Source organism: Nycticebus coucang, chromosome 1 (assembly GCF_027406575.1).
Source record: "Nycticebus coucang isolate mNycCou1 chromosome 1, mNycCou1.pri, whole genome shotgun sequence".
Classification (NCBI taxonomy): domain Eukaryota; kingdom Metazoa; phylum Chordata; class Mammalia; order Primates; family Lorisidae; genus Nycticebus; species Nycticebus coucang.
Window position 1 is genome coordinate 165,480,019 of NC_069780.1, and position 25,884 is coordinate 165,505,902.

The window sequence follows — 25,884 nt, forward strand, 5'->3', positions numbered from 1 at the left end:
ACAAAAGCTCTTTGCAATCTTGGATAATTTTTGTTTTTTGAGACAAGAGTCTCACTCTTTGTTGCCCCTGGTTGAGTGCTGTGGCATCCTAGCTCACAGCAACCTCCAACTCTTTTTTTCTTTTTTCTTTTTTTGAGACAAAGTCTCACTATGTCACCCTCGGTAGAGTGCCGTGGCATCGCAACTCACAGCAACCTCAAACTCTCAGGCTTAAGTGATTCTCTTGCTCAGTCTCCCAAGTAGCTGGGACTATAGGCGCCCACCACAATGCCTGGCTAATTTTTGGTGCAGTTGTCGTTGTTTAGCAGGCCCGGGACAGGTTTGAAGCTGCCACCGGCACCCAAGCCTGCAACCTCTAACTCTTGGGCTCAAGTATTTCTCTTGCCTCAGCCTCCCAAGTAGCTGGGACTACAGGTGCCCACAATGCCTAGCTATTTTTAGAGAGGAGATCTCACTCTAGCTCAGGCTGGTCTCAAACCTGTGAGCTCAGGTGATCCGCCTGCTCGGCCTCCCAGAGTGCTGGGATTACAGGCATGAGCCACTCTGCCCAGCTCTGAATAATTTTTAAGAGTTATCAAGGGATCCTGAGACCAAAAAGCTTGACAATCTCTACTCTAGAGAAGAGGCCAGCAAAATTTTCCTGTAAAGGGCCAGAGAGTATTTGAGCCTTTGCAGCCTTGTGATATCTTGAAGCAACTACTCCACTCAGCATTTCTAGTAGGAAAGCAGCCAAAGGCAATGTGTAAATGAATACAAATAGTCAGATTAGACTTGTGGGGATTTTGTAGTTGCATAGGAATATCAGACCAATGTTGCTAAATTGTCCAACATGTGAAGTTGAAAACTATAAATTGTGTATTTTGTCTCAAATTAAAAACAAACACTGTGCCAGAACATTAGTTTTTTTGTTTTTTTTTGTTTGTTTGTTTTTTGAGACTGAGTCTCAAAAAACAGCCCTGGGTAGAGTGCTGTGGCATTACAGCTCACAGAAACCTCCAACTCCTGGGCTCAAGCGATTCTCCTGCCTCAGCCTCCCAGGTAGTTGGGACTACAGGCGCCTGCCACAACGCCTGGCTATTTTTTGGTTGCAGCCGTCGTCGTTTGGCAGGCCCGGGCTGGATTTGAACCTGCCAGCTCAGGTGTATGTGGCTGGTGCCTTAGCCACTTGAACCACAGGCGCCGAGCCCAGAACATCAGTTTTTGATCTGTGGTCTACCAAATAAAAGTACATTGACAGTAGGAGAACCGATTGCCTAGTTATACACCAATAATTCAAAAAATCTAATTTTTAGCCAGGCACAGTGGCTCATGCCTATAATCCTAGCACTCTGGGTGGCCGAGGTGGGTGGATAGCTTGAGCTCACAAGTTCGAGATCAGCCTGAGCAAAAGTGAGGCCGCCCACCCCCCATCTCTACTAAAAATAGAAAAACTAAGGCAAGAGGATTGCTTGGGCCCAAGAGTTGGAAGTTGCTGTGAGCTATGACGCCACGATGCTCTACCCAGGGTGACAGCTTGAGACTGTCTAAAAGAAAGAAAAATCTAATTTTCCTGTTACATCTGCTTTGTAAAATTATGAATATAGATTTGTAACATCATAGAACTTTTTTCTTTTGAGGCAGAATCTCACTCTCTGTGCCCTGGTAGAGTTTAAGTGTATTGGCGTCATCTGCTCAGACTACAATCTCAAAATCCTGGGCTGACTTAGCCCCTGGAATAGATGGGACTTTTACAGTGACCTGTGGCCTCTGCTTTTGTTTTGATCAAGTGTTTTCAGTCTTTTGACATCAGGGACAAATGTCCTCAAAATCAAATATTGTTAACTAACCCTTAGCTGTTAAGATACAAGGTCTTGATTCATAGTCATTTAACATCAAACTCTTATTTTCAGACTCAAGAAGAGGCGAAAATCAAAATAACTACTCTTACAAGACAAAGGACCAGGCTTGCATTCAGAGACAGTAAGAGTCATTTAATAAGTCCCAGTGTAATGGCTTACGCCTGTAATCCTAGCACTCTGAGAGGCCAAGTTGTGGATTGCCTGAGATCCACAGGTTCAAGACCAGCCTGAGTCAGAGTGAGACCTCATCTCTACAAATAGCCGGGTATTGTGGCGGACACTTGTGGTCCCAGCTACTTGGGAAGCTGAAGCAAGAAAATTGCTTGAGCCCAAGAATTGGAGGTTGCTGTGAACTATGATGCCATAGCACTCTACTGAGGGTGACAAAGTGAGACTCTCTTGTCTCCAACAACAAAAAAAAAAAAGACTCATTTAATAGTTTTACTTCTATCTAAATTAATATGTTCCTAGATAATTTAAATGTTTAGCTACCTGTACGCTTTCTTTTCCTGTCATCATCAGAACTACATAATGATTTATAAGTTTGTTTTTTTTTTTTTTGTTTTGTTTTTTGAGACAGAGCCTCAAGCTGTCGCCCTGGGTAGAGTGCCGTTGCATCACAGCTCACAGCAACCTCCAACTGCTGGGCTCAAGCAATTCTGCCTCTGCCTCCCAAGGAGCTGGGACAGGTCGCAGCTGTCATTGTTGTTTGGCGGGCCTCATGCTGGATTCGAACCCACCAACTCAGGTGTATGTGGCTGGCGCCTTAGCCACTTGAGCTACAGGCACCGAACCAATTTATAAGTATTTTTTTAAAACAGGTGTTAAGTCTCTAAAAAGACTGCAAAAACATTCTGATACAAATGTTTCTATATCCTTGGATTCAAATGGTAATGATTTGTGTAACAAAATCCTCAATGATTATACATAAATTAACATTGTAACCTGCCTTTGGTGTTTGTTTTTTGCTCTTATGTTACCTAAAGTGTTTTAAAGAACTGTTAGTGATCAAGGTTCCCATTTCACAGGTCACAACATTCATAAATAAGCAATGAAATAAAATATAGACTAGAGATTTCATCTGCTGGATAATCCAACAGGCATAGGTCTAATATAAAGAAATAAAATGGTCTATAAGTTACATCTGTCCAAGGGCAGCTCTTTAAGGTCCTAGACTAAGAATCTCCTGGGGGCTATATGGGCTTTAAGTGGGTCACCCACGACCACACATGGCATTGCTCTTTATGAAATTGTTGGCAAGGACTATAAAAGAGGCTCTGCAAACTCTCAGAGTTGCTACTGTGACTCAGAGCCATGCTCTTGAAGCAGATAGCCAAACTATGCTCCTGAGAACACCAACAGAACTGATAAGTGGTGATGGTTACAGGACCTAACATTGTACTAGAAGGTGCCTCTTCAATGATTCAGATTTATGGTGGCAGACGTTGACATAAAAGCAGCTAAGGATGAGGTAACCCCAACTGTGCTCCTTAAAAGACACTAATACGGGTGGCGCCTGTGGCTCAGTGAGTAGGGCGCCAGCCCCATATACCGAGGGTGGCAGGTTCAAACCCAGCCCCGGCTGAACTGCAACCAAAAAATAGCCGGGCGTTGTGGTGGGCGCCTGTAGTCCCAGCTGCTCGGGAGGCTGAGGCAGGAGAATCATGGAAGCCCAAGAGCTAGAGGTTGCTGTGAGTCCCGTGACATCATGGCACTCTACTGAAGGTGGTAAAGTGAGACTCTGTCTCTACAAAAATAAAAATAAAAAAATGAAAAGACACAAATACTACCTGGAGCCAGTATAGTCAGAGTGACATGCACAAGGCCAGAAACCTATCCAATGGCTGTTGGGCCAATTTCTGCAGAAAAAAGCCACATACAGTACCGCAAGCCAGGCTCAAAGCCTACAGCAGCTTCCCTAACAGGGCCTATAAGAGAAAATGCATCAGTAATAATGTTATAAGGAAGCCCAGGTACAGTGGCTCATGCCTGTGATCCTAGCACTCTGGAAGGCCAATGGTTGGATTGCTTAAGCTCAGGAGTTCAAGACCAGCCTGAGCAAGAGTGAGACCCCATCTCTACTAAAAATAGAAAAATTAGCCAGGCATCATGACTGGTGCCTGTAGTCCCAGCTACTTGGAGGCTGAGGTAGGAGAATTGCCTGAACCCAGGAGTTTGAGGTTGTCATGAGCTATGACACACAGCACTCTAGCCTGGGGTAACAGAGTGAGACTCTGTCTCAAAAAAAAATTATGTGATAAGGAATAGATTTCCCCTTGAGAATGCTTTTTAAATGCATGAGTTTCAACCTTTCCAGGGGTCCTCAAACTACGGCCCGCAGGCCACTGAGGCAGTGTGATTGTATTTGTTCCCGTTTTGTTTTTTTTACTTCAAAATAAGATATGTACAGTGTGTATAGGAATTTGTTCATAGTTTTTTTTTTTTTTTATACTATAGTCCAGCCCTCCAACGGTGTGAGAGACAGTGAACTGGCCTCCTGTTTAAAAAGTTTGAGGACCTCTGCTTTAGGGCTATTCTTCCTATTTGTGGCAAATGACCATTTTTGTTCATATTGGGCCATGAAAACATCAGTGGTCAACTGCCATAATAAATGTTGGGTTTTCGGATATCTACCTTTGTCCAGTGGGAGTGAGATGCCATAGAATGTGCTTCCTTTAATATTACAGAATTAGAATGACTGGATAATATCCTCTAAGTTGTGGAGAGGCAACTGTACCCAAGGAGGAGACATCAATGCCAACAAATCATCACTGGCAGCTACCTACACCTCAAAATACTTTCCACCTGCTAACTGTTGGCAAAACTAAAAGACATGTCTTTACAAACACAGACCTATTACATGCAGATCATCATAGAAGATAGCTAAACATGGGATGTCATATCAAAAGGCCCCTCAATGTACACAAAGACATAATCATACTGCAAATTCCTCCACACACTCCCAGTTTATGAAATGGCCACACCCTTGAGCATGTATTCACACTAGCAGAATATGGGTATCTGATGAGACAGGGAAACAAAACTGCTTCATTAAGAGCTGGAGCTTATATTACAACTTTAGGAGTTGGGTGGCTGTATGACACACGCTTGTTGCCACATTTTCCCCAAATTAGTCTTTCCTGTTAGGAATTATACATTAAACTCTACCCACAGTAACCAATAATACAAAGGCCTTGAGAGCTCATTTCCTCGGGTCTGTGGCTTTGTGGGAATAGTCCCTAAGTATTCTAGTCCCTGGGGCAGGAGCATTAAATGCTGTTGCCCAACTTACTACTTTGGCTGAAATCAGAGCTAAAGCACTTAACCACATAAAAAATGTTTTGCATCTAAGTCAAGAAAATATCCAAATAAGAAAAATAGCTTTACAAAATAGAATGGCTCTAGATATACTCACTACAGCACAAGGTAGGACATATGCCTTAGTGAAAACCACTGTTTTCATCTATAAAAATATGTTAATTATGCTTTAAATAATTTAGGTGCTCATATCTATAACATAGAAAAATTAAGAGTCTTTGATTCTTTTTCTAAATGGTAGAACTATGTTTCATTAGTTGGCATAATGATTGTATTTCACACAATCATTTTTGTGTTAAATTTATTTAACATATATAACATTTGCCTTTATTTTTGTTACCCACATTATAGATGAGGACTATATGCACACATCTATGTGTGCTATGAGATATAAATCAATATAAAGATCACAGATATAATGTCTCCTCGTTTCCTGCTCAGGAAGTATTGCAAAAAATGAACAAGATGATTATAAGAACTGGAAAAGGTTCCCCACCACGAAACTGAAACACTATGCTAGCACAGAGTGCTCAACAAAATTGCCACAAAGCAGGCTAGCCTTGTGCCAAGATAACTAACAGCAGGGGGAGGGATGTACCTAGCCCTTTCTTGGGTGCCTCAAAACTTTCTTGCCTGAAATGGCCAGCTCAAACTGGCCTTGATTGCTTTAGAGCTGTTTTGGTTGTCCTATAGTGTTCTTTAGCTAATTACGATACTAAAATCCCCACCTAATAAAATTGTAGTATCATTAACATGGGTTACACAACAGCATATACTGATGATGCTGTGCCTGCATGATGTTTCACTATGAACGAGCAAAGATACAATACAAAAACTTTGCCTCACTCACTGAGAAAGGCCATAAACCTTATACTTGCTGGGATGGGAGTTGCTATTGAAATGGCTGCCCTTTAGGGAGGCTTTACTTATCATAAAGTCACCCTAAGAAACTTGTCTACTTGGCTAGAAATTCTTACCTAGATTACCGAAGATGCTTTAACTAAACTTAAGATCTCTCCTGTGGGCACAGTGGCTCATGCCTGTAATCCTAGCATTCTGGGAGGCTGAAGCAGGCATGGATTGCTTGAGCTCAGGAGTTCAAGACTACCTTGAGCAAGAGTGAGATCCTGTCTCTACTGAAAATAGAAAAACTAGTGAGGCACCATGGCAGGCATCTGTAGTTCCAACTACATAGGATGCTTGAAGCCAAGAGTTTGAGGTTGCAATGAGCGAAGATGCCACACACTCTACCTTGGGTAAGATTCAGACTTGATGCCTCAAGAAGAAAAAAAAAGAAATAAAAATGATCTGAGCGCTAGGCGCAGTGGCTCATGCCTGTAATCCTAGTACTCTGGGAGGTCGAGGTGATTGGATTAGCTGAGCTCACAGGTTTGACCTCAGTCTGAGCTAGAACAAGACCCTATCTGTAAAAATAGCCAGGTGTTATGGTGGGCACCTGTAGTCCCAGCTACTTGGGAGGCTGAGGCAAGAAAATCACTCGAGCCCACCTGTAGTCCCAGCTACTTGGGAGGCTGAGGCAAGAAAATCACTTGAGCCCAAGATTTTGAGGTTGCTGTGAGCAATGATGCCATGGAATGATGCCATGGCACTCTACTAAGGGCGACAAAGTGAGAGTCTGTCTCAAAAAAAAAAAAAAAAAAAAAAAAAAAAAAACACCTCCAAAACATGATGCTGGAACAGGGCTCCAAACCCTTCCCACCAGCCATTCAGAGCATGAAAATGTCCTGCCATTAGGCCCCTTAAATCAGGCATCCAGAGATTATTTACTCCTCCCACGATAGAGAAGGTCAACACTCCTCTAAATCAGTGTGAAGCAGCTAAGGATGTCAGATCTTCATCCTTTAGCAATTTCTTAAGATTAAGGGGGTACATAAACTCTGAGAAGGGAATGAGATAAGGAACTGGCAGGCCCTGCTCAATGGAATCTTAAGGCCCAACCTAGGTCTCAAAAGAAATAAGTGGTTGAGAAACCAGCCCAAATCACCTAGTCCCAAGAAGACCATGAAAAAACAACCTCAAGTTACCCTCACTGCTCACTGTAACCTGCTTATAATGTGTTAGCGTACTAAAAGAAAACTTCAGCAGAGCCATGATAGTTTACAAATGCCATGGTATCTCCCAGAAGGAAGTGAGCTTATATAGTTTAAGAAGAGGAGAGACTCTCAGTTCCAGTAACTCTGCAACCTTCCCCAGAAATGTTAAGATTCTGGGGTCCACTTTCCTATATCAGGCCTACAAATGTGCACCCAACCCTATGTTGCCCAGGCCAGTCTTGAACTCTTGGCCTCAAGTGATCCTCCTGTCTAGGCCTCCCAAAGTACTAAGTTTGTAAGCGTGAGTCACAGCACCCAACCAGAACTTTTACTGTTCAAACATTTAGTCAAAACTTTTTTGAAGGAGTAAAAAGTAATTCAAGTGGTAAAAGATCCATTTTTTTTTTTTGGAGAGACAGAGTCTCACTGTACGGCACTCACACGGCTCACAGCAACCTCTAACTCTTGGGCTTACGCAATTCTCTTGCCTCAGCCTCCCGAGCAGCTGGGACTACAGGCGCCCGCCACAGCGCCCGGCTATTTTTTTTTTTGTTGTTGTTGTTTGGCCGGGTCCGGGTTTGAACCCGCCACCCTCAGCATATGGGGCCGGCGCCCTACTCACTGAGCCACAGGCGCCGCCCTGGTAAAAGATCAATTTAAAGTAATTTATTGATCTACTAAATTATGAAGAACATAGTTTTCTTAAATGAGATTCTAAATAAAGACTGTTTTTTAAAGAAGAATGCCTTGATATATCCACTTAAGTTTCCTTTTCCAGGAAATTAAGCTTCTCTTTGCTCCTTTCTCTAATTATAATACACTGTTTTACACATCCCATTAGAAAAATTAGAGTGATGACCTTTACTTGCTTGGCTTGTCTGTCTCTGCTTGAAGTACCTTAAGGACAAGAAATGTGTTAGTTTATAGTCCCAGCACGAGACACAATGCCTGACACAAGTAGGTATTTAGTTTCTTAGCACTGGATACCTACTTTATACTAATTCCTGCATTATGTGCAGGGGATGAATAGATGAATTAGAATAATCTGTTCTGCTCCCTCTCAATGGAAAAATAAAGTACGGCACTTGCCGTCCCCTACACGGAGCAAATGCCTCTTTAAAAACATTTTTCGAACTAAAGGGCCACAAAGCCAAAACATAGCAATATGCAAATAGAAAACCCTAATAAATTTTAATTTACACCTAAGACCATGGTCCACATGTAAGTTGTTCTAACAAGAAGCTACCAATTTCCAACTACGCTCAGAAGAGATTTTATTCGGAGTACCAGTTAAATGATGCGCGTCTTCGCTAACAGTTACAGTTGGGGGGATTTTGACGTGGGAGGTTCGAGGCTCACAATACAGCACGCGCCTAAACCGGAACCACAACTGACTCCGCGTCTCGCAGCTACCGGCTCCCACCTACCAGGTCCCTGCTCCTTCCTTCGTCCCTACCCCACCCAGCCCCGTCCCGCCCCTTCCCCGGTCCCTCCTCTTCCCCGTCCCTCCCTTGGTCCCACTCCCCTCTTTTCCCTTCCTTACACAACCCTTCCTATTTACCTCTCCCCAACCCTGGACCCCTTAACCTCCTTGAAAGCACCTCCTTTCCCTTGCCCCACTCCCAAAGACCAGCCCCCTCAACAGCTTCCTCAGCCCGGCTGCAAAACGGCGTCTTTCAGTCCCCAGCCCTATGAACCGGAAGTGCGTCATGACGAGGCGTCGAGCCACTCGTTTGGCGCGCGCGCCCTCAGCTTCGGATCTGAGCTGATTGACTGGGTCTTTTCTTATTTCTCCTTGGCTTTTGACTTTTTCTGGAGCCTGGTGTCTGCAATTTTCGAGATGCCGTCGTCTTTGCTAGGCGCGGTGATGCCGGCCTCTACCTCGGCCGCAGCCCTGCAGGAAGCTCTGGAAAATGCGGGGCGGCTCATCGACCGTCAGTTGCAGGAAGACCGCATGTACCCGGACCTTTCCGAGCTGCTCATGGTGCCTGCCCCAAGTGAGTGAGTGGTGCCCAGTTAGTGACTGCTTTCTCAGCAGAAAGGACTCTCTCGTGATTTCCTAACTTGGTCCTGATCCTCAGGGTTAGTCCCGGCGAAGATGTCTTGAAAATTAGGACGCTATTTGCTACATTTTAAAAGAACAGTAAACACTATTTTCAGTATTTTTCCTATCTTTACTTTTTTCATGGTAGATACTTGAGAGAGCAAGGGTGAAGAGCAAGCTCCCGGTTAAAACAGAAAGAGGAAAGACCCTAACTCTAATGAGCTTGTCACAGCTCCGAAGTGTTTATCGCTAAGGCCAGATGGGAAGCATCTCCCGACCCAGGTCCCGTCTTTGTTCAGTCCTCGGGTTAATGTTTGAGTAAATTGGGCGGCTCCTGTGGCACAGTGGGTAGGGCGCCGGCCCCACATACCGAGGGTGGCGTATTCAAACCCGGCCCCGGCCAAACTGCAACCAAAAAATAGCCAGGCGTTGTGGCGGCGCCTGTAGTCCCAGCTGCTCGGGAGGCTGAGGCAAGAAAATCTCCTAAGCCCAGGAGTTGGAGGTTGCTGTGAGCTGTGACACCACGGCACTCTACCGAGGGCGACAAAGTGAGACTGTCTTTACTAAAAAAAAAAAAAACACACACAAAAAAAACTGAGTAAATTCTAAGAGCAAACGAAGTTAATTTAGAAATTTGCCACGTTCAAAAACGTGCTTTATTATGTGTAGAGTTAATGTAATAGAAAGTGCTGGGAGGCGTTAAAAGAACGACCAGTGGAATAAGGTTAGAGAACAAGGAAGGCAGCAGTGCTGATAGACAGTTTAACGGTTTTAAATTATGACCAGCTCCTCAAGGTTTATGGAATTACATCACTTGCTGGAAAAAGTGACCCTTTGTGAGATGGAATTTGGAGAAAAGCAGGTAAGTATAAGAAAGTGAGGAGATTATGGTGAGGAAGAACTAAGATGATCTAACCAAGATAATCTGTGCAGTGTAATCCAAAAAGGCACTTCCAAGAATTTACAAAAATGATTAATTGATAGATTACTAATCAGAAGTGATGGAATCAATGATAGTATATGTTCCTTACGGCTACTTACCAGTGTATTGTCTTATGAGACTTGATTGACCTATTAGCAACCATTACCTTGAACATCACTCACTTTGGCCTCCTTAGGTTTGAAAACCAGGGTTTAAAAAGAGTCTATACATTCTGGTCCTCTTATAATTCTCATCCTTTTACACTCACTTATCTCTTCACCGTAATCTTTTTCATCCTATTCTCAACCTTTTGGTCTGGTTATGGTGAACTTAACATGTTTTCCATAAGAAGCCCCCTCTTGAGGATTTTATTTTACTCTATTTTCTTTTTTTTCTTTCTTTCTTTTTTTTTTTTTTTTTTTGTTGCAGTTTGACCGGGGCTGGGTTTGAACCCTCCACCCTCGGCATATGGGGCCAGCGCCCTACTCACTGAACCACAGGTGCCGCCCATTTTACTCTATTTTCAAATGTCCTTTCTCCTTTGCCTGAAAATTCTTTCAGACTCTCTGTGAAAGTGAAAGTTTTTGGTTTTTATCTTTCTTTCTTTTTTTTTTTTTTTTTTTTTTGTAGAGACAGAGTCTCACTGTACCGCCCTTGGGTAGAGTGCCGTGGCACCACACGGCTCACAGCAACCTCTTAACTCTTGGGCTTACGCGATTCTCTTGCCTCAGCCTCCCGAGTAGCTGGGACTACAGGCGCCCGCCACAACGCCGGGCTGTTTTTTTGTTGCAGTTTAGCCGGGGCTGGGTTTGAACCCTACTCACTGAGCCACAAGCGCCGCCTGGTTTTTATCTTTCTTAATCATTCCTATCCTCACTAAAATTATTAATTTCACTTGAACTTTGTGCTCACACAGCCATTTAACATGTGCAGTGTTCTGTTAAAATTATTTTTAGGATTAAATGGGACATCTGTATTTGCTTTAAAAAGAACCTATTGGAGAAGGAGTGTACAATCATATAAATGAAACATGATTGGGCACATTATTTGTAATTGTTGAACCTGGGTAATCACTATAAAGGAATTGATTATATTTTTTTCTCCACTTGTGTATATTTTTAAAATTTTCATAATACAAATTCCAAAATTTGTTTTATATGTCAGCTTTGTACTTTATTTTTTTTTCTCCAGTTTTTGGTCGGGGCCAGGTTTGAACCCGCCACCTATGGTATATGGGGCCAGGGCCTTACTCCTTTGAGCCACAGGCACTGCCCAGCTTTGTACTCTAGAGCTGTGGTTCCTAACCCCTGGGCCTTACATTACTGCCTGAGCTCCACCTCATGTCACATCATGTTTGGCATCCTATTCTCATAGGAGTGCGAACCCTACTATAAACTGTGTATGTGAGGGATCTAGGTTGCATGTTTCTTATGAGAATCTCCTCGATGAGTAGAAAAACTGTCTTCCATGAAACTATACATGGTGTCAAAAAGACTGGGGACCACTGCTTTAGGGAACTTGAAAAGGTGCCTTGGATAATTAGGTCATCAGTGAGGTCTAACGAACATCTTGTTCAGGACCAGGACAGGCTGACTAGGGCAACCTACTCCTGTCCTTAGTGATCTGAGTCTTAGAGCAAGAGAAAGGTTGCCCAATAAGAACACATTATAGAACAGTCTGATTTTTCTCTTGAGATACTGCTTGTGTAGTATTATTTATAGTTATCTTAATTATTCTTGGAGCGAAACCTAAAGGGAAGAGGCATGGATTGTTTTAATTGGTAAATGTTTAGGCCAGGCACGGTGGCATATGCCTGTAATCCTAGCACTTTGGGAGGCAGAGGTAGGAGGATCACTTGAGGCCAGGAATTTGAGACCAACCTGGGCAACACAGGGAGACCCCATCTGTACAAAAAAAAAAAATCTACAAAAATTGGCTGGATGTGGTTGCATGTGCCTGTAGTCCTTGCTACTGTGGAGGATGGTTTGAGCCCCCAGAAGTTACAGGTTGCAGTGAGTTATGATTTGTGTGTCTGTACTCTGGCCTGGGCAACAGAGCAAGACTCTGTCTTTTTAAAAAAAAAATTTAAAAAAGTTTAAGAAAGAGAGTAAGCTGTTTTTCTCCCTTATTTTGTCTGCCTCTCATATTCTTTGAATCCCAAAGCAAATTTTATATTTTTCCATTTCAGATAAGTAAAATAATAGGAAAACACTAATTTACTAAAGTGAACATTTTCTTTTTTTAATTGCATTTTGTTTTTATTTTATTTTTATTTACTTCTTTACATATTTTTTTGAGACAGAACCTCAAGCTGTCGCCTTGGGTAGAGTGCTGTGGTATCGCAGCTCCCAGCAACCTCCAACTCCTAGGCTCAAGAGATTCTCCTGCCTCCACCTCCCAAGTAGCTGGGACTACAGACGCCCACAACAATGCCCAGCTAATTTTTGGTTATATTCATCCTTGTTGTTTAGCGGGCTGAGGCTGGATTTGAACCCACCAGCTCAGGAGTATGTGGCTGGCGCCTTAGCAAGTTTGAGCCATAGGCGCCGAGCCTAGAGTGAACATTTTCTTTTCTCTTCTTTTTTTTTTTTTTGAGACAGAGCCTCAAGCTGTCGCCCTGGATAGAGTGCCATGGCATTACAGCTCACAGCAACCTCCAACTCCTGGGCTCAAGTGAGTCTCCTGCCTCCGCCTCACAAGTAGCTGGGACTACAGGTGCCCACCACAACGCCTGTCTATTTTTTGGTTGCAGCCGTCATTGTCGTTTGGCAGGCCCCCGGGCTGGATTTGAACCCACCAGCTCAGGTGTATGTGGCTGGCACCTTAGCCACTTGAGCCATAGGCGCCGAGCCTCTCTTTTTTTTTTTTTTTTTAAGGCAGAGTCTCATTATGTTGCCTTCGATAGAGTACTGGGGCACCACAGCTCACAGCAACCTCAAACTCTTGGGCTTAAGCGATTCTTTTGCCTCAGCCTCCCAAGCAGCTGGGACAACAGGCACCTGCCACAATGCCAGGCTTTTGTTGTTGTTACATTGTCATTGTTTAGCTGGCCTGGGCTGGGCTCGAACCTGCCAGCCTCGGTGCATGTGGCTGGCACCATACCAGCACTAAGCCTGAACATTATCTTTGTTGTGGAGCAAGTCTTTGTGAAAACAACTTTCCCTACAAGGCAGAAAACCAGTAACTGCCCCACCTTAACAATGGACCATTTCAGACCTACTGTGTCAAGTCACAACTACTTGATTCCCTTTACCTTTAGAACCTACATACACACAATTTGGGGGTTTTCTTTGTTCATTTTAATGCTTCTGTATGCCTAGTTGATGAGCAGTACATTATTATTTTTTCTTTTTTGAGCAGTACATTATTATTATAAACAAATGCTTCATTTTATTTTTTGCAGATAATCCCACTGTTTCAGGCATGTCAGATATGGATTATCCTCTACAAGGACCTGGTTTGCTGTCTGTACCTAACCTTCCAGAGATCAGTTCTATCAGAAGAGTTCCTCTCCCACCTGAACTTGTCGAACAGTTTGGACGTATCCTAATACTTAATATTTTACTATTTGGAAAATGTTAAAATTGGTATTTTTTCATTATTATAATCCTGTTTGATGTTTAGCTAGTATATTGTGAGTTCATTTAAGGGTTTCATTGCAAATCATGTTTTATTTAAAATACATTTAAGTATATGGGTATTCTTAAATCATAAATTTCTTTCTTTTTTTTTTTTTTTGTAGAGACAGAGTCTCACTGTACCACCCTCGGGTAGAGTGCCGTGGCGTCACACGGCTCACAGCAACCTCTAACTCTTGGGCTTACGCAATTCTCTTGCCTCAGCCTCCCGAGTAGCTGGGACTACAGGCGCCCGCCACAACGCCCCCCGGCTATTTTGTTGTTGCAGTTTGGCCGGGGCTGGGTTTGAACCCGCCACCCTCGGCATATGGGGCTGGCGCCCTACTCACTGAGCCACAGGCACCGCCCTCTTTTTTTTTTTTTTAAGACAGAGCCTCATTTTGTCACCCTTGGTAGAGGGCCATGGCGTCATAGCTCACAGCACCCTCCAACTCTTGGGCTCAAGCTATCCTCTTGCTTCAGCCTCTTGAGTAGCTAGGACTAGAGGCATCTGCCACAGTGCATGACTATTTTTTTTTTTTTTTTGGCCAGGGCTGGGTTTGAACCCGTCACCTGCAGTATATGGAGCTGGTGCCCTACTCCTTTGAGCCACAGGTGCCGCCCCTATTTTTTTTTTTTTTTGTCTTTTAAGAGACCCAATCCTACTCTTGCTCAGGCTGGTCTTAAACTCCTGAGCTTATGCAGTCTACCCGTCTTGGCCTCCCAAAGTGCTAGGATTATAGGGGTGAGCCACTGCACTTGGCCAATCATAAATTTCAAGTCAAAAACTATGGGTCCTGAGCTGTGGGTTCATGTTTTTAGGAAGCTATTGAAAGAAGTTTAAGAAAAATGAAATTGAACTCTTGCTACCTTACATCTATACTACCTCAGATATGCAGTGTAACTGTATGATGGGTGTGTTCCCGCCTATCAGCAGAGCTTGGCTTACAATTGATAGTGACATATTCATGTGGAACTATGAAGATGGGTATGTATTTAAAGATGGTTTGTTTTAGTGTGATTAGTAGATAATTTTTATTGTGGCTAGTGTTCTACCCATTAGAAGCTGCCTGATTTATCTTTCAAGCATCTAATGTTTGGGTCAGTGCTTCTCAGTATACATACCTAACATCTGGGGATGTTAAAAATGTGGATTTGTTTTTAGTAGTTCAAGTGAGGCCTAAGAATCTCCCAGATGATGCAGCTAGTAGGAACCATCCTTGAGTAGCAGAGGTCTAGGTCCCGATCTCTTATTCTGTAGTAAAGATACTATGTTGATAATTCATCCAGAGAAGATTTGACATTTTTAAAGACCTGTTTTCCTTGAAGTGATTTAACAGTTTTGTTATTTTGTGAATTTGACCCAGTGTGTAAATTAAATGTATAGAATAGAGTCTGAGTGAATGTCCAAGGCACTCTTGCTTAAATAAGCATATTGAGTTAATGATATCCTTCTTGGATTTTTAGAGATAAATTTTGTTTTATTTTCAGTTCCTCAGTTATCCTTATAGGAAGACCCTTATAGTCACAATGTTACTCTTTCCCCTGAGAATTAATGTGCTTTTTAGGAACACACTTAGGTACTAAAAACACTGTATCATTGAATCTAAATGAAAACTTTTGCTTCTGACTTAGAAGAAAACATTTTGTTTTACTAGAAATCTTCATGGCCATTTTTATTGTTGCAATGTTGCAGTCATGGTAACAGTGATAACGTGGTTGTGTTTTGTTCTTGTACCCCAAATGTAGCCCCTGTTTTTGTGTTATGATAGCATACTCATTTTTATACTAGTGAATAAAATCTTTGGGCTGGGTCAGGTGACTCATGTCTGTAATCCTAGTATTCTTGGAGGCCTAGGCAGGAGGATCACTTGAGTTCAATGAGTTTGAGACCAACCTGAGCAGGAGCAACATCCTGTCTCTACTAAACATAAAAAAAAAAAATTAGTTTGGTGTTGTGGCAGGCATGTGTAGTCCCAGCTACTTGGGAGGATGAGGCAGGAGAATCACATGAACCTAGGAGTTTGAGGTTGCTATGAACTAGGCAGACACCAGCGCACTCTAGCCTGGGGAACAGAGTGAAAATCTGTCGTAAAAAAAGAGAGAGAGAGGGCGGCGCCTGTGGCTCAAGGAGTAGGGCGCCGGTCCCATATGCTGGAGGTGGTGGGTTCAAACCCAGCCCCGGCCAAAAAAAAAAAAGAGAGAGAGAGAGAGAACCTTTTAATTCCTTTCAGAAGCCAATACAAAAATTACTAGATACATAGGAGAATAGGAATTTTCTTTAAAAAGGATTTTCTCTTTAAATTTCCATTATCATCTAACATTTTTATTCATTAATTTATCAAATATTGACCTTATAATGTATCTGACCCTATTCTTGTGCTAGGAACAGTACAGAAAGATAAAAGTGGTCCTTGCCCACAGGGAACAAATAGTCCAACCTTACTGTATATTTTAGTATGAGCTGCTATAATAGAATAACATATGTTAGGTGGTTTATAGAACATGTCTATTTCTTGTGGTTCTATTGAGGGCCCAGTATCATGTTCATAGATGACCATCATTTTATTCTATCTTCACATGACACAGAGGATGAGGATGTTCTTTGGGCCCTCTTATTTCTTTTCTTTTTTGAGGTAGAGTCTCTGTTGACCTGGGTAGAGTATGGTGGCATCATCATAATTTATGGTAACCTCAAACTCTTGGGCTCAAGTGATCCTCTTGCCTCAGCCTCCTGAGTGGCTGGGTCTATAGGCACCTGCCCCAACTCATGACTAGTTTTTCTATTTTTAGTAGCAGTGGGGTCTCACACCACTCAGGCTGGTCTTAAACTCCTTGAGTTCAAGCAGTCTACCTGCCTGAGCCTCCCAGAGTGTTAGGATTACAGGTGTGAGCTACCATACCTGGCCTCTTTCCTGAATCATGATTGCCCTCTGTTGATTGGGCTATAGGGCAATTGTGCCATCATAGTCCTGGGTAGAGGAGACTACAGGTGTACACAACCAGGCCCAGCTAATTTTGTTTTGTTTTGTAGAGATAGCATCTCCCCATTGCCTAAGCTAGTCTCGATCTCCTGTTTCCAAAGTGCTATGATTACAGACATGAACAGCCGAGAGTTAGTATTTAATGTGATTGGGGGAAGATACAAACATTGAGCCTATAGCTCTACGTGTTTAAATTATAACACATTTTTTAAAAAATTATGGAAGAATGTACTTATGGGAATAAAGTAAGTCATAGGTACCAAATATAAATCTTTACTTCATAAATTATGTTCTGTAAAAACTTTAGACTTAATTTCAATTATTCAATTATCATTCTATTATAAATCCTAATTCTACCTGGATGATAGAAATACAATCTTGTTTATTTCATTTTTCTTTAGCTACCAATTTAGCTTCAAGAGGCTGTGCCAGTTATCAAGGAGTCTGTGTAATGCCATGACATGGGAGAATATAGTCCACATAAGTTGCCATTTAGATGTTTTCATCCTGCTTGCACAGCCCTTTCAGAATGTCGGAAGCTAACTTCTTCAAAGTATAGATTGTGCTTTTTTTATTTGTTTGTTTGTTTTTGGTATTTTTTTCTTGGCTTAGTGTCTCTGAGCTTCTTTGATTTTTGGTTTTGTGTCTTTCAATATTTTTAGAAAATTTTTAGCAATTATCTTTATTCTGTCCCATTCTCTCCCATCCTTTACAATTTCAGTGGCACTTTTGTCATATTGGTTGTTGTTATCTAAATGGTTTTTGAAACTCTGTTCTGTTTTTTTTTTCCATTCTTTTTTTTCTCTGTTTCAATTTGAATAGTTTTTATTGCTGTAACTTTAGGTTTACTAATTCTTTTCTCAGCTATGTTAAGTCTACCTGTAAGTCCTTACAAGATACTTTTTGTCTCTGTTCTGTACTTCTTATTTCTAACATTTTCACTGGCATCTTATAAATTATTTCATTTTATTTTATTTTATTTTTTTGAGGCAGAGTTTCACTTTGTCGCCCTGGGTAGAGTTGCCATCGCCTCATAGCTCACAGCAACCTCAAACTCCTGGGCTCAAGTGATTCACTTGCCTCGGCCTCCTGAGTAGCTGAGACTATAGGAGCCCACCACAATGCCCCGCTATTTTTTACAGACAGGGTCTCCCTCTTGTTTAGGCTGGTCTTGAACTTGTGAGCTCAAGCAATCCACCCACCTCGGGCTCTCAGAGTGCTAAGATTACAGGTGTGAGCCACCGCATCTGGCCCCATCTTGTAATTTTTATCTCTGCTGAAATTCTTTAGCTATTGTAAAGATATTATCTATATTATCTATGCGTCCATTAGACGATTTTTCCATTAGAACTTATATTGATCATAGATATTTTAGATTTCTTACTAGTAGTTTGGACTGATAGCTGAATTTAGTTCTTTGTTTTTTGACATTGCTCTTTGTTTTCTTCTTTTTGAGATAGGGCCTTAACTGTATTGCCTAGGCTTGAGTGCAGTGATATCATCATGGCTCACTGCAACCTTAAAATCCTGGGCTAAAGCCATCTTCCTGCAGCTTCTTGAGTTGCTGGAACTACAGGCATATACCATCTTGCCTGGGTCCTTTTTTTTTTTTTTTTTTAAGAGGGCCATGGCATCACATCTCACAGCAACGTCCAACTCCTGGGCTTAAGCGATTCTCCTGCCTCAGCCTCCCAAGTAGCTGGGACTACAGGGCCTGCCACAACGCCTGGCTATTGTTTGGTTGCAGCCGTCATTGTTGTTTGGCAGGCCCGGTCTGGATTGGAACCCTCCAGCTCAGGTGTATGTGGCTGGTACCTTAGCTGCTTGAGCCACAGGCACCGACCCATGCCTGGATCATGTTATATATATGTGTGTGTGTGTGTGTGTGTGTTTTGAGACAGAGTCTCACTATGTCACCCTCAGTCAGTAGAGTGCTGTGGCGTCACAGCTCACAGTAACCTCAAACTCTTGGGCTTAAGCTATTCTCTTGCCTCAGCCTCCCATGTAGCTGGGACTATAGGCACCCGCCCCAATGCCTGGGTATTTTTGTTGTTGTTGTTGTAGTTGTCATTGTTTAGCAGGCCCGGGCCGGGTTCGAACCTGCCAGCCTCAGTGTATGTGTCCAGCTTTCTAACCACTGAGCTACGAGCGCCAAGCCCATTTTATATTTTTTGTGGTGACAGAGTTTTGTAACAGCTCAGGTTGAGCTCAAACTCTTTGCCTCAAGCAATCCTCCTGCTTTGGCCTCCCTTCCAAAGTGCTGGGATTATACATGAGAGCCACTGTACCCAGCCCTTTTCTTTTTTTTTTTTTTGTAGAGACAGAGTCTCACTTTATGGCCCTCAGTAGAGTGCCATGGCCTCACACAGCTCACAGCAACCTCCAACTCCTGGGCTTAAGCGATTCTCCTGCCTCAGCCTCCCGAGTAGCTGGGACTACAGGTGCCCACCACAACGCCCGGCTATTTTTTTTTTTTTTTTGGTTGCAGATCAGCCGGGGCCGGGTATGAACCCGCCACCTTCAGTATATGGGGCCGGCGCCTTACCGACTGAGCCACAGGCGCCGCCCCCCAGCCCTTTTCTTGATTTTTTTTTTTTTTTTTTTGTAGAGACAGAGTCTCACTTTATGGCCCTCGGTAGAGTGCTGTGGCCTCACACAGCTCACAGCAACCTCCAACTCCTGGGCTTAAGCGATTCTCTTGCCTCAGCCTCCCGAGTAGCTGGGACCACAGGCGCCCGCCACAACACCTGGCTATTTTTTGGTTGCAGTCTGGCTGGGGCCGGGTCTGAACCTGCCACCCTCGGTATATGGGGCCAGCGCCTTACTGACTGAGCCACAGGCACCACCCTTCTTGATTTTTTTATGTCTTACAATTTTTGATTGGAAGTCAGACATTATATGTAGAGCAGTAGGTACTGTGTAGTAAGTAGATTTGTTTGTAGAAATAGCACTTTGCTAAGGTTGAGTATGTTAGCCTTTATTGTGAAGTAAGATGACTTTTTCTATGTTGGAAGTTGAACTGAGTTTGGGTTTTGTTGTTGCTATAGTTACCCTCAGAGTAAAACAGATTTTTAAATTTCTTTGGAATTACCTTGTGCTTAATGGGTAAGTTGGGTTACTGGAGATTTTTCCCTCACTATGTGTGTTCTACCCTCAGCTGTAGGGTTTCCCTGTGAGCCCCTCCTTCTGAGATTATCCTCTCCACACTCATGCCTGTGCCCCATCAGTAGACTGATGTTAATTAATAGCTGATGTCATAGCCCACTTAGGGGAGAAGGAATGAGAAACAGCATTCCTGTTTTCCTAGTTTATGCTTAGCCTTAGGGTGATTTTTGTTATTGGGTCTTGGGGCTAAAACAGTTCTGTGTGCTGGTTTGTTTTTTTCATTATTTTCTGTATCTATTTTTTCTTTCCTCTTTATAGCAATATATTTGTCTCCTACCTGTATTGAATTTTGTTTAACTAATATGACCATTGTATGATAAGACTTTGTTTTCTTTGTATGTGTAACGTATTTTTCTTCATTTATTGACAGAGGAGACCTTGCCTATTTTGATGGACTTAGTGAAACCATTCTTGCTGTGGGGCTTGTGAAACCAAAACCTGGTAAGGAATAAAAATAGCTTAAAAAACCGAAAGAAATAAAAATATAAGGATAAGATTATATTTACAATACTATATTTATTACAAAAGAAGGTTTGTGGCAACCCTTCATTGAGCAAGTCTGTGAGTGCCGTTTTTCCAATAATATGCACTTACTTCGTGTCTCTGTGTCACATTATGATGACCTTATAATATTTTAGACTTTTTCATTATTATCATATCTTTTATGGTGATCATTAATTTTTTTGGTTTTCGTTTTGTTTTGTTTTGTTGTTTTGTTTTTTGAGATAAAGTCTTGCTCTATTGCTCCAGGTAGAGTGTAGTAGTGTCACCACAGCTCACTGCATCCTCAAATTTCTGGGCTCAGCCTCCCAAATAGCTGGGACTATAGGAGTGTACCATGATGCCTACCTAATTTTTCTATTTGTAGTACAGTCAGAGTCTCTCTCTTGCTCTTGCTCTCTTGTTCAGGTCTCAAACTTCTGAACTCAAGCAATCTTCCTGCCTCAGTCTCCCAGAGTACTAGGATTACACTTTAGCGGTTCTCAACCTATGAATCGTGACCCCTTTGTAGCAATGAAAATACATTTCCATATCGGGTCTTAATAACAGTAGCAAAATTACATTTATGAAGTAGCAAAGAAAATAATTTTATGGTTGGGGGTCACCACAACATGAGAAACTGTATTAAAGGGTCGTGGTATTAGGAGGCATTAGGAAGGTTGAGAACCACTGTACTACAGGCATGAGCCACCGTGCCTGGCCAATCATTAATCTTTGATATTACTATTGTAATTGTTTTTGGGTGACATGAAGCACGTAACCATAAAAGATAGTGACCTTACTTGATAAATGTTGGGTTTGTTCTGAAAATTCTACTGGCCAGCTATTATCCCATCTTGGTTCCTTTCCTTGGGTCTCCCTTTTCCTGGAGACACAGACATATTAAAATTAGGCCAATTAATAAGCCTACCATTGCCTCTTACTATTCAAATGAAAGACAGAGTCATAGGTCTCTTACTTTCCATCAAAAGCTGGAAATGATTAACCATTTAAGGAAGCTATATCAAAGAAAGAGGATATAAGCCAAAAGGTAGGCCTTTTTTTTTTTTTTTTTTTTTTTTTTTTTTTGAGTCAGAGTCTTACTCTGTTGCCATGGTTAAAGTGTTGTGGCGTGCTATAGGCACAGAGCCAGTTTTCCTGTTTTTAGTAGAGACAGGGGTCTCACTCTTGCTCGGGCTGGTCTTAAACTCCTGAGCTCAGGCAGTCCACCAACCTCAGCCTCCCAGAGTTGCTGGGATTACAGACATGAGCCACTGCAACTGGTCAAAAATTAGGCCTCTTATGCCAAACGCTTACCATGTTTTTAGTGTAATAGAAAAGTTTTTATCTTAAAGTGAAAGTCCTACTCCAAGCTGGGCATGATGGCTCATTCTTGTAATTCCCACACTTTGAAAGGCCACGCCATGAGGGTTGCTTGAGGCCAGGAGTTTGAGAACTCCTACAACATAGTGAGACCCCAACTTTATTTTTAAAAAATTAGCCTGGTGTGGTGGCACATTCCTATAGTCCTGGCCTCTAGAGAGGCTGAGTTAGGGGGATCACTTGAGTCCAGGAGGTGGAGTTTGTAGTGAGCCATGATCATACCACTATGCACCATCCTGGGGGACAGCAAGATACTGTTAAAAAAAAAAGTGCTATTCAGTGAACATATGAATGATAAGAAAGCAAAACAGCCTTATTGTTAATAAAGAAAAGTTGGAATGGTCTGGATGATCAAACCAGCCACAACATTCTATGCAAGAGCCTAATCCAGAGCATGGCCCTAAATCTTCAACTCTATGAAGGCTGAGAGAGGTAAGGAACTATAGAAGAAAAGTTGGAAACTAACGGGTTGGTTTATGAGGTTTAATGAAAGAAGTTATCTCCATAACATAAAAGGTAAAGCAGCAAGGTATCCAGCAGATCTAGCTTAAAATGATTGATGAACTACACTAAACAATTACCAATGTAGACAAAACAGCCTTTTATTAGAATACACCTCTACGACTTTCATACCTAGAGAGTAGAAGTCAGTGCCTGGTTTTTTTTTTTTTGTTTGTTTGTTTTTGGTCGGGGCTGGGTTTGGACCCACCACCTCCGGCATATGGGGCCGGTGCCCTACTCCTTTGATTCACAGGTGCCGCCCCAGTGCCTGGTTTCAAAGCTTTTAAAAGGCTAGGATAACTCTCTTATTGTGGCTTACATAGCTGATGACTTTTTTTTTTTTTTTTTTTGAGACAGGCTCACTGTATCGCCTGGATGATTGTACATCTGTTTATAATATAGTTTACTGAATAGTTTGAGCCTGCTGTTGAGAACTACTGCTCATTTACAATGTACCTGCTAACTCGAGATGTATAAGGAGATTACTATTTTCATGCCTTGGAGCACAGTATCTGTTTTGCAGTCTGGCTCAAGATGTCATTATGACTTTCAAGTCTTATTTAAAAAAATAACATAAGGTTATACCTCCCATAGACATTACTCTGATGGACCTGAGCAAAGTAAATTGAAACTTTTCTGGAAAAGATTTACCATTCTAGATGCCATTACCATATGTATGATTCGTGAATTCATGGGAGGACAAAATATTAGCATTGAAAGGAGTTTGGAAGAATTTGCTTCCAACCCTGATGGATGTCTTTGAGGGATTCAAGACTACAGTGGAAGAAGTCATTGTAGGTGCGGTGGAAATAGCAAGAGAACTAAAATTAGAAGTGGAAACTGATGATGGTACTGATTTACTGCAATCTCATCCTGAAATTTGAACAGATGAGAAAGTACTTCTCGTCTACGGCCATACCACCCTGAACGCGCCCGATCTCGTCTGATCTCGGAAGCTAAGCAGGGTCGGGCCTGGTTAGTACTTGGATGGGAGAAAGTACTTCTCAATATCTTTTTTTTTTGGCCGGGGCTGGGTTTGAACCCGCCACCTCCGGCATATGGGACTGGCGCCCTACTCCTTGAGCCACAGGCGCCGCCCAAGAAAGTACTTCTTATGGATGAGCACAAATATCAAAGATAGTCTGGGAAGAAAAGGTCTTTGTGGGATAATCCGTATCTTTTATTTATTCAGCGTCATCAGTCACTTTATTATTATTTTTAATTCCTGGAGACTTTTACTTTACTGCTTTATTAGGTCAAAGTACTGTCATTCTAGATAGGATTTTATCATTTCATGGATTACCTCACCTTTTAATTTAGACAAAAAGAAGGGTGTGAGAAAAAGCAAGCCTTTATCATTTAAGCCAGGTTTTAGTCAAAGAAAAAAGAAAAGAAAAGGCAAACCTGTTATAAGTTGTGAGACAGAGAGCTAGGCACTCTGTCACACCTAGGGGGTGCTATAGTACTGAGGTTGCTGGTCTTTAAAGTCAAGAACTGAGGTACAGGTAGGAGTGGGCATTGGACTCAGGCTTGGCTATAGGACATAAGCTAAACTTCCCAGACCTACCTCTGGCCCTTGAGTTCTACTGGGGAGTTTGGTCCCTGTTCTTCCTCACCCAAGTGCCCTGTGATGTTGGCTAGTCTAGGAGTCGCAGTCAGGAAAGTACTTCAGGGAGCTTTCCTTAGGCCACCCCCATGTCAGTGCTGAAATACTGTTGTGTAGATTCCCCAGGCTAGGGGGAGGATGGGAATGGGTGGGCTCTGCAGGATGAGGCAGGAGCATGTCCACTGAATATTTTATTACTGTGATTATCTAGCTTTTAATTATCCGAAAATAGTAATTTTGTGAGTCAAGGAGTATCAAATCAGGGTGGCGCCTATGGCTCAAGGAGTAGGGCGCTGGTCCCATATGCCAGAGGTGGTGGGTTCAAACCCAGCCCCGGCCAAAAAAAAAAAAAGAGTATCAAATCAGTATTGGATGTGCCACTCAAGGGTGAGGAGAAGGGCTGGAAGCCCTGGTCATTAGGAGAAGAGAATGGGTCCTGCCCTAGAGACAACTATATAAAATGTTTCTCTAAGTAAGTGGGGTGCTGACCCCATATACCAAGGGTAGCGGGTTCAAACCCGGCCCCAGCCAAACTGCAACAAAAAATAGCCGGGCATTGTGGCAGGCGCCTGTAGTCCCAGCTACTGGGGAGGCTGAGGCAAGAGAATCACCTAAGCCCAAGAGCTGGAGGTTGCTGTGAGCTGTGATGCCACGATACTCTACCAAGGATGATAAAGTTAGACTCTGTCTCTACAAAAAAGAAAAAAAAAATGTTTCTCATGAGGTAGTGTGGTATATTTTAAAGGTAAGAGTTTCAGGGTTTATCATGTTTTTAATTTGAGGGACAGGAAGTGATGAATCATTACCAATTGCCCCCTGATATGACCCCATGGAAGTAGAATCTTTAAGGAACACCTTATCCCAAGAGCTGGGGCTGATTTGATGGATTGTAAACAGGCCAGTCCCAGTGTTTGCTCATTCCCACTCTGTGGTACTAACCACCTTGCCATAATTACTCCATTAAGGTGAAGCCAGATTTTTCTTTTTTTTTCTTTTTTTTTTTTTATTTTTTATTATTATTATTTTTTTTTTTTTTGGCCAGGGCTGGGTTTGAACCCACCACCTCCGGCATATGGGACCGGCGCCCTACTCCTTGAGCCACAGGCGCCTCCCGAAGCCAGATTTTTCTTATAACAAGAGTCAATCTCCCCTTTTACTTGGGTTTCCTGTTCTGAGGTGGGAAGGGAATCAGTGGTATTGGAGATGACTAGTTATGTCATGAGTTTAATTTGCATTTGATTTTAAGACGCTGTTGTTGGAAAAAGTATGTGGGGAGAAGGCCTCTTCCTCCACACACATTGAAACAGATCCCAGTTGGTCTCTGATCTTTTTAGGGATTCTGTTTGTTGAATGCTTAAAGAGGGAGGTGGGATGCCCTACAGACTGCACCAGCTTCACTGGCTTTGCTAACCAACTGTTGTAGGCTCTGAAAATAAAAGATCTTGAGATTGAAAAAGAAAAGTGGTTTCTTGAGATCAAATCTACTTCTGGTGAAGAGGAAGTGGACATTGTTATTGACAGCAAAAGATTTCTAGTACTATGTAACCTTAGTTGATAATATAGCATCTGGGTTTGAGAGGCTTGATGGTAATTTTGAAAGAAATTCTACTGTGAATGAAGTGCTGTCAAAAGGCATCATGTGCTACAAAGAAATCTTTTCATGAACAGAAGAGTCAACTGATGTAGCAGACTTCATTGTTCTCTTATTTTAAGAAATTGTCACAGCCACCACAACTTTTAGTGACCACCACTGTGATCAGTCAGCAGCTATCAGTATCAAGAGCAGGCCCTTCACCAGCAAAGGATTAGCACTTACTAAAGATTCAGATGATTGTCACTTTTTTAGCAATAAAGTATTTTTAAATTAAGGTGTGTACATTGTTTTGTTTTAATACATAATGCTGTTGCACACTTTGTAGAAATACAGTGCAGTGTAAACATGACTTTTATATGCGCTGTGTTTTGGCAGTTT

At 42.3% G+C, this 25,884-nt stretch overlaps 2 protein-coding genes across 3 annotated transcripts in view; one reads left to right on the forward strand and one right to left on the reverse strand.

Moving 5' to 3' along the window:
- The window catches only part of WDR70 (WD repeat domain 70), a 345,496-nt gene extending 336,885 nt beyond the window's left edge, over positions 1–8,611 (reverse strand). For both annotated transcript variants that reach the window (XM_053592015.1, XM_053592008.1), the window contains exon 1: positions 8,498–8,611. The gene's annotated coding sequence lies outside the window, so the exon portion shown is untranslated. The remainder of the gene's footprint in view (positions 1–8,497) is intronic.
- Positions 8,612–8,758: 147 nt separating this feature from the next.
- NUP155 (nucleoporin 155) overlaps positions 8,759–25,884 on the forward strand; it is an 89,131-nt gene continuing 72,005 nt past the window's right edge. The window contains exons 1-4 of the mRNA XM_053592027.1: positions 8,759–9,207; positions 13,580–13,717; positions 14,685–14,781; positions 20,313–20,383. Coding sequence (XP_053448002.1) covers positions 9,051–9,207; positions 13,580–13,717; positions 14,685–14,781; positions 20,313–20,383 — 463 coding nt within the window. The 5' untranslated portion in view covers positions 8,759–9,050. The remainder of the gene's footprint in view (positions 9,208–13,579; positions 13,718–14,684; positions 14,782–20,312; positions 20,384–25,884) is intronic.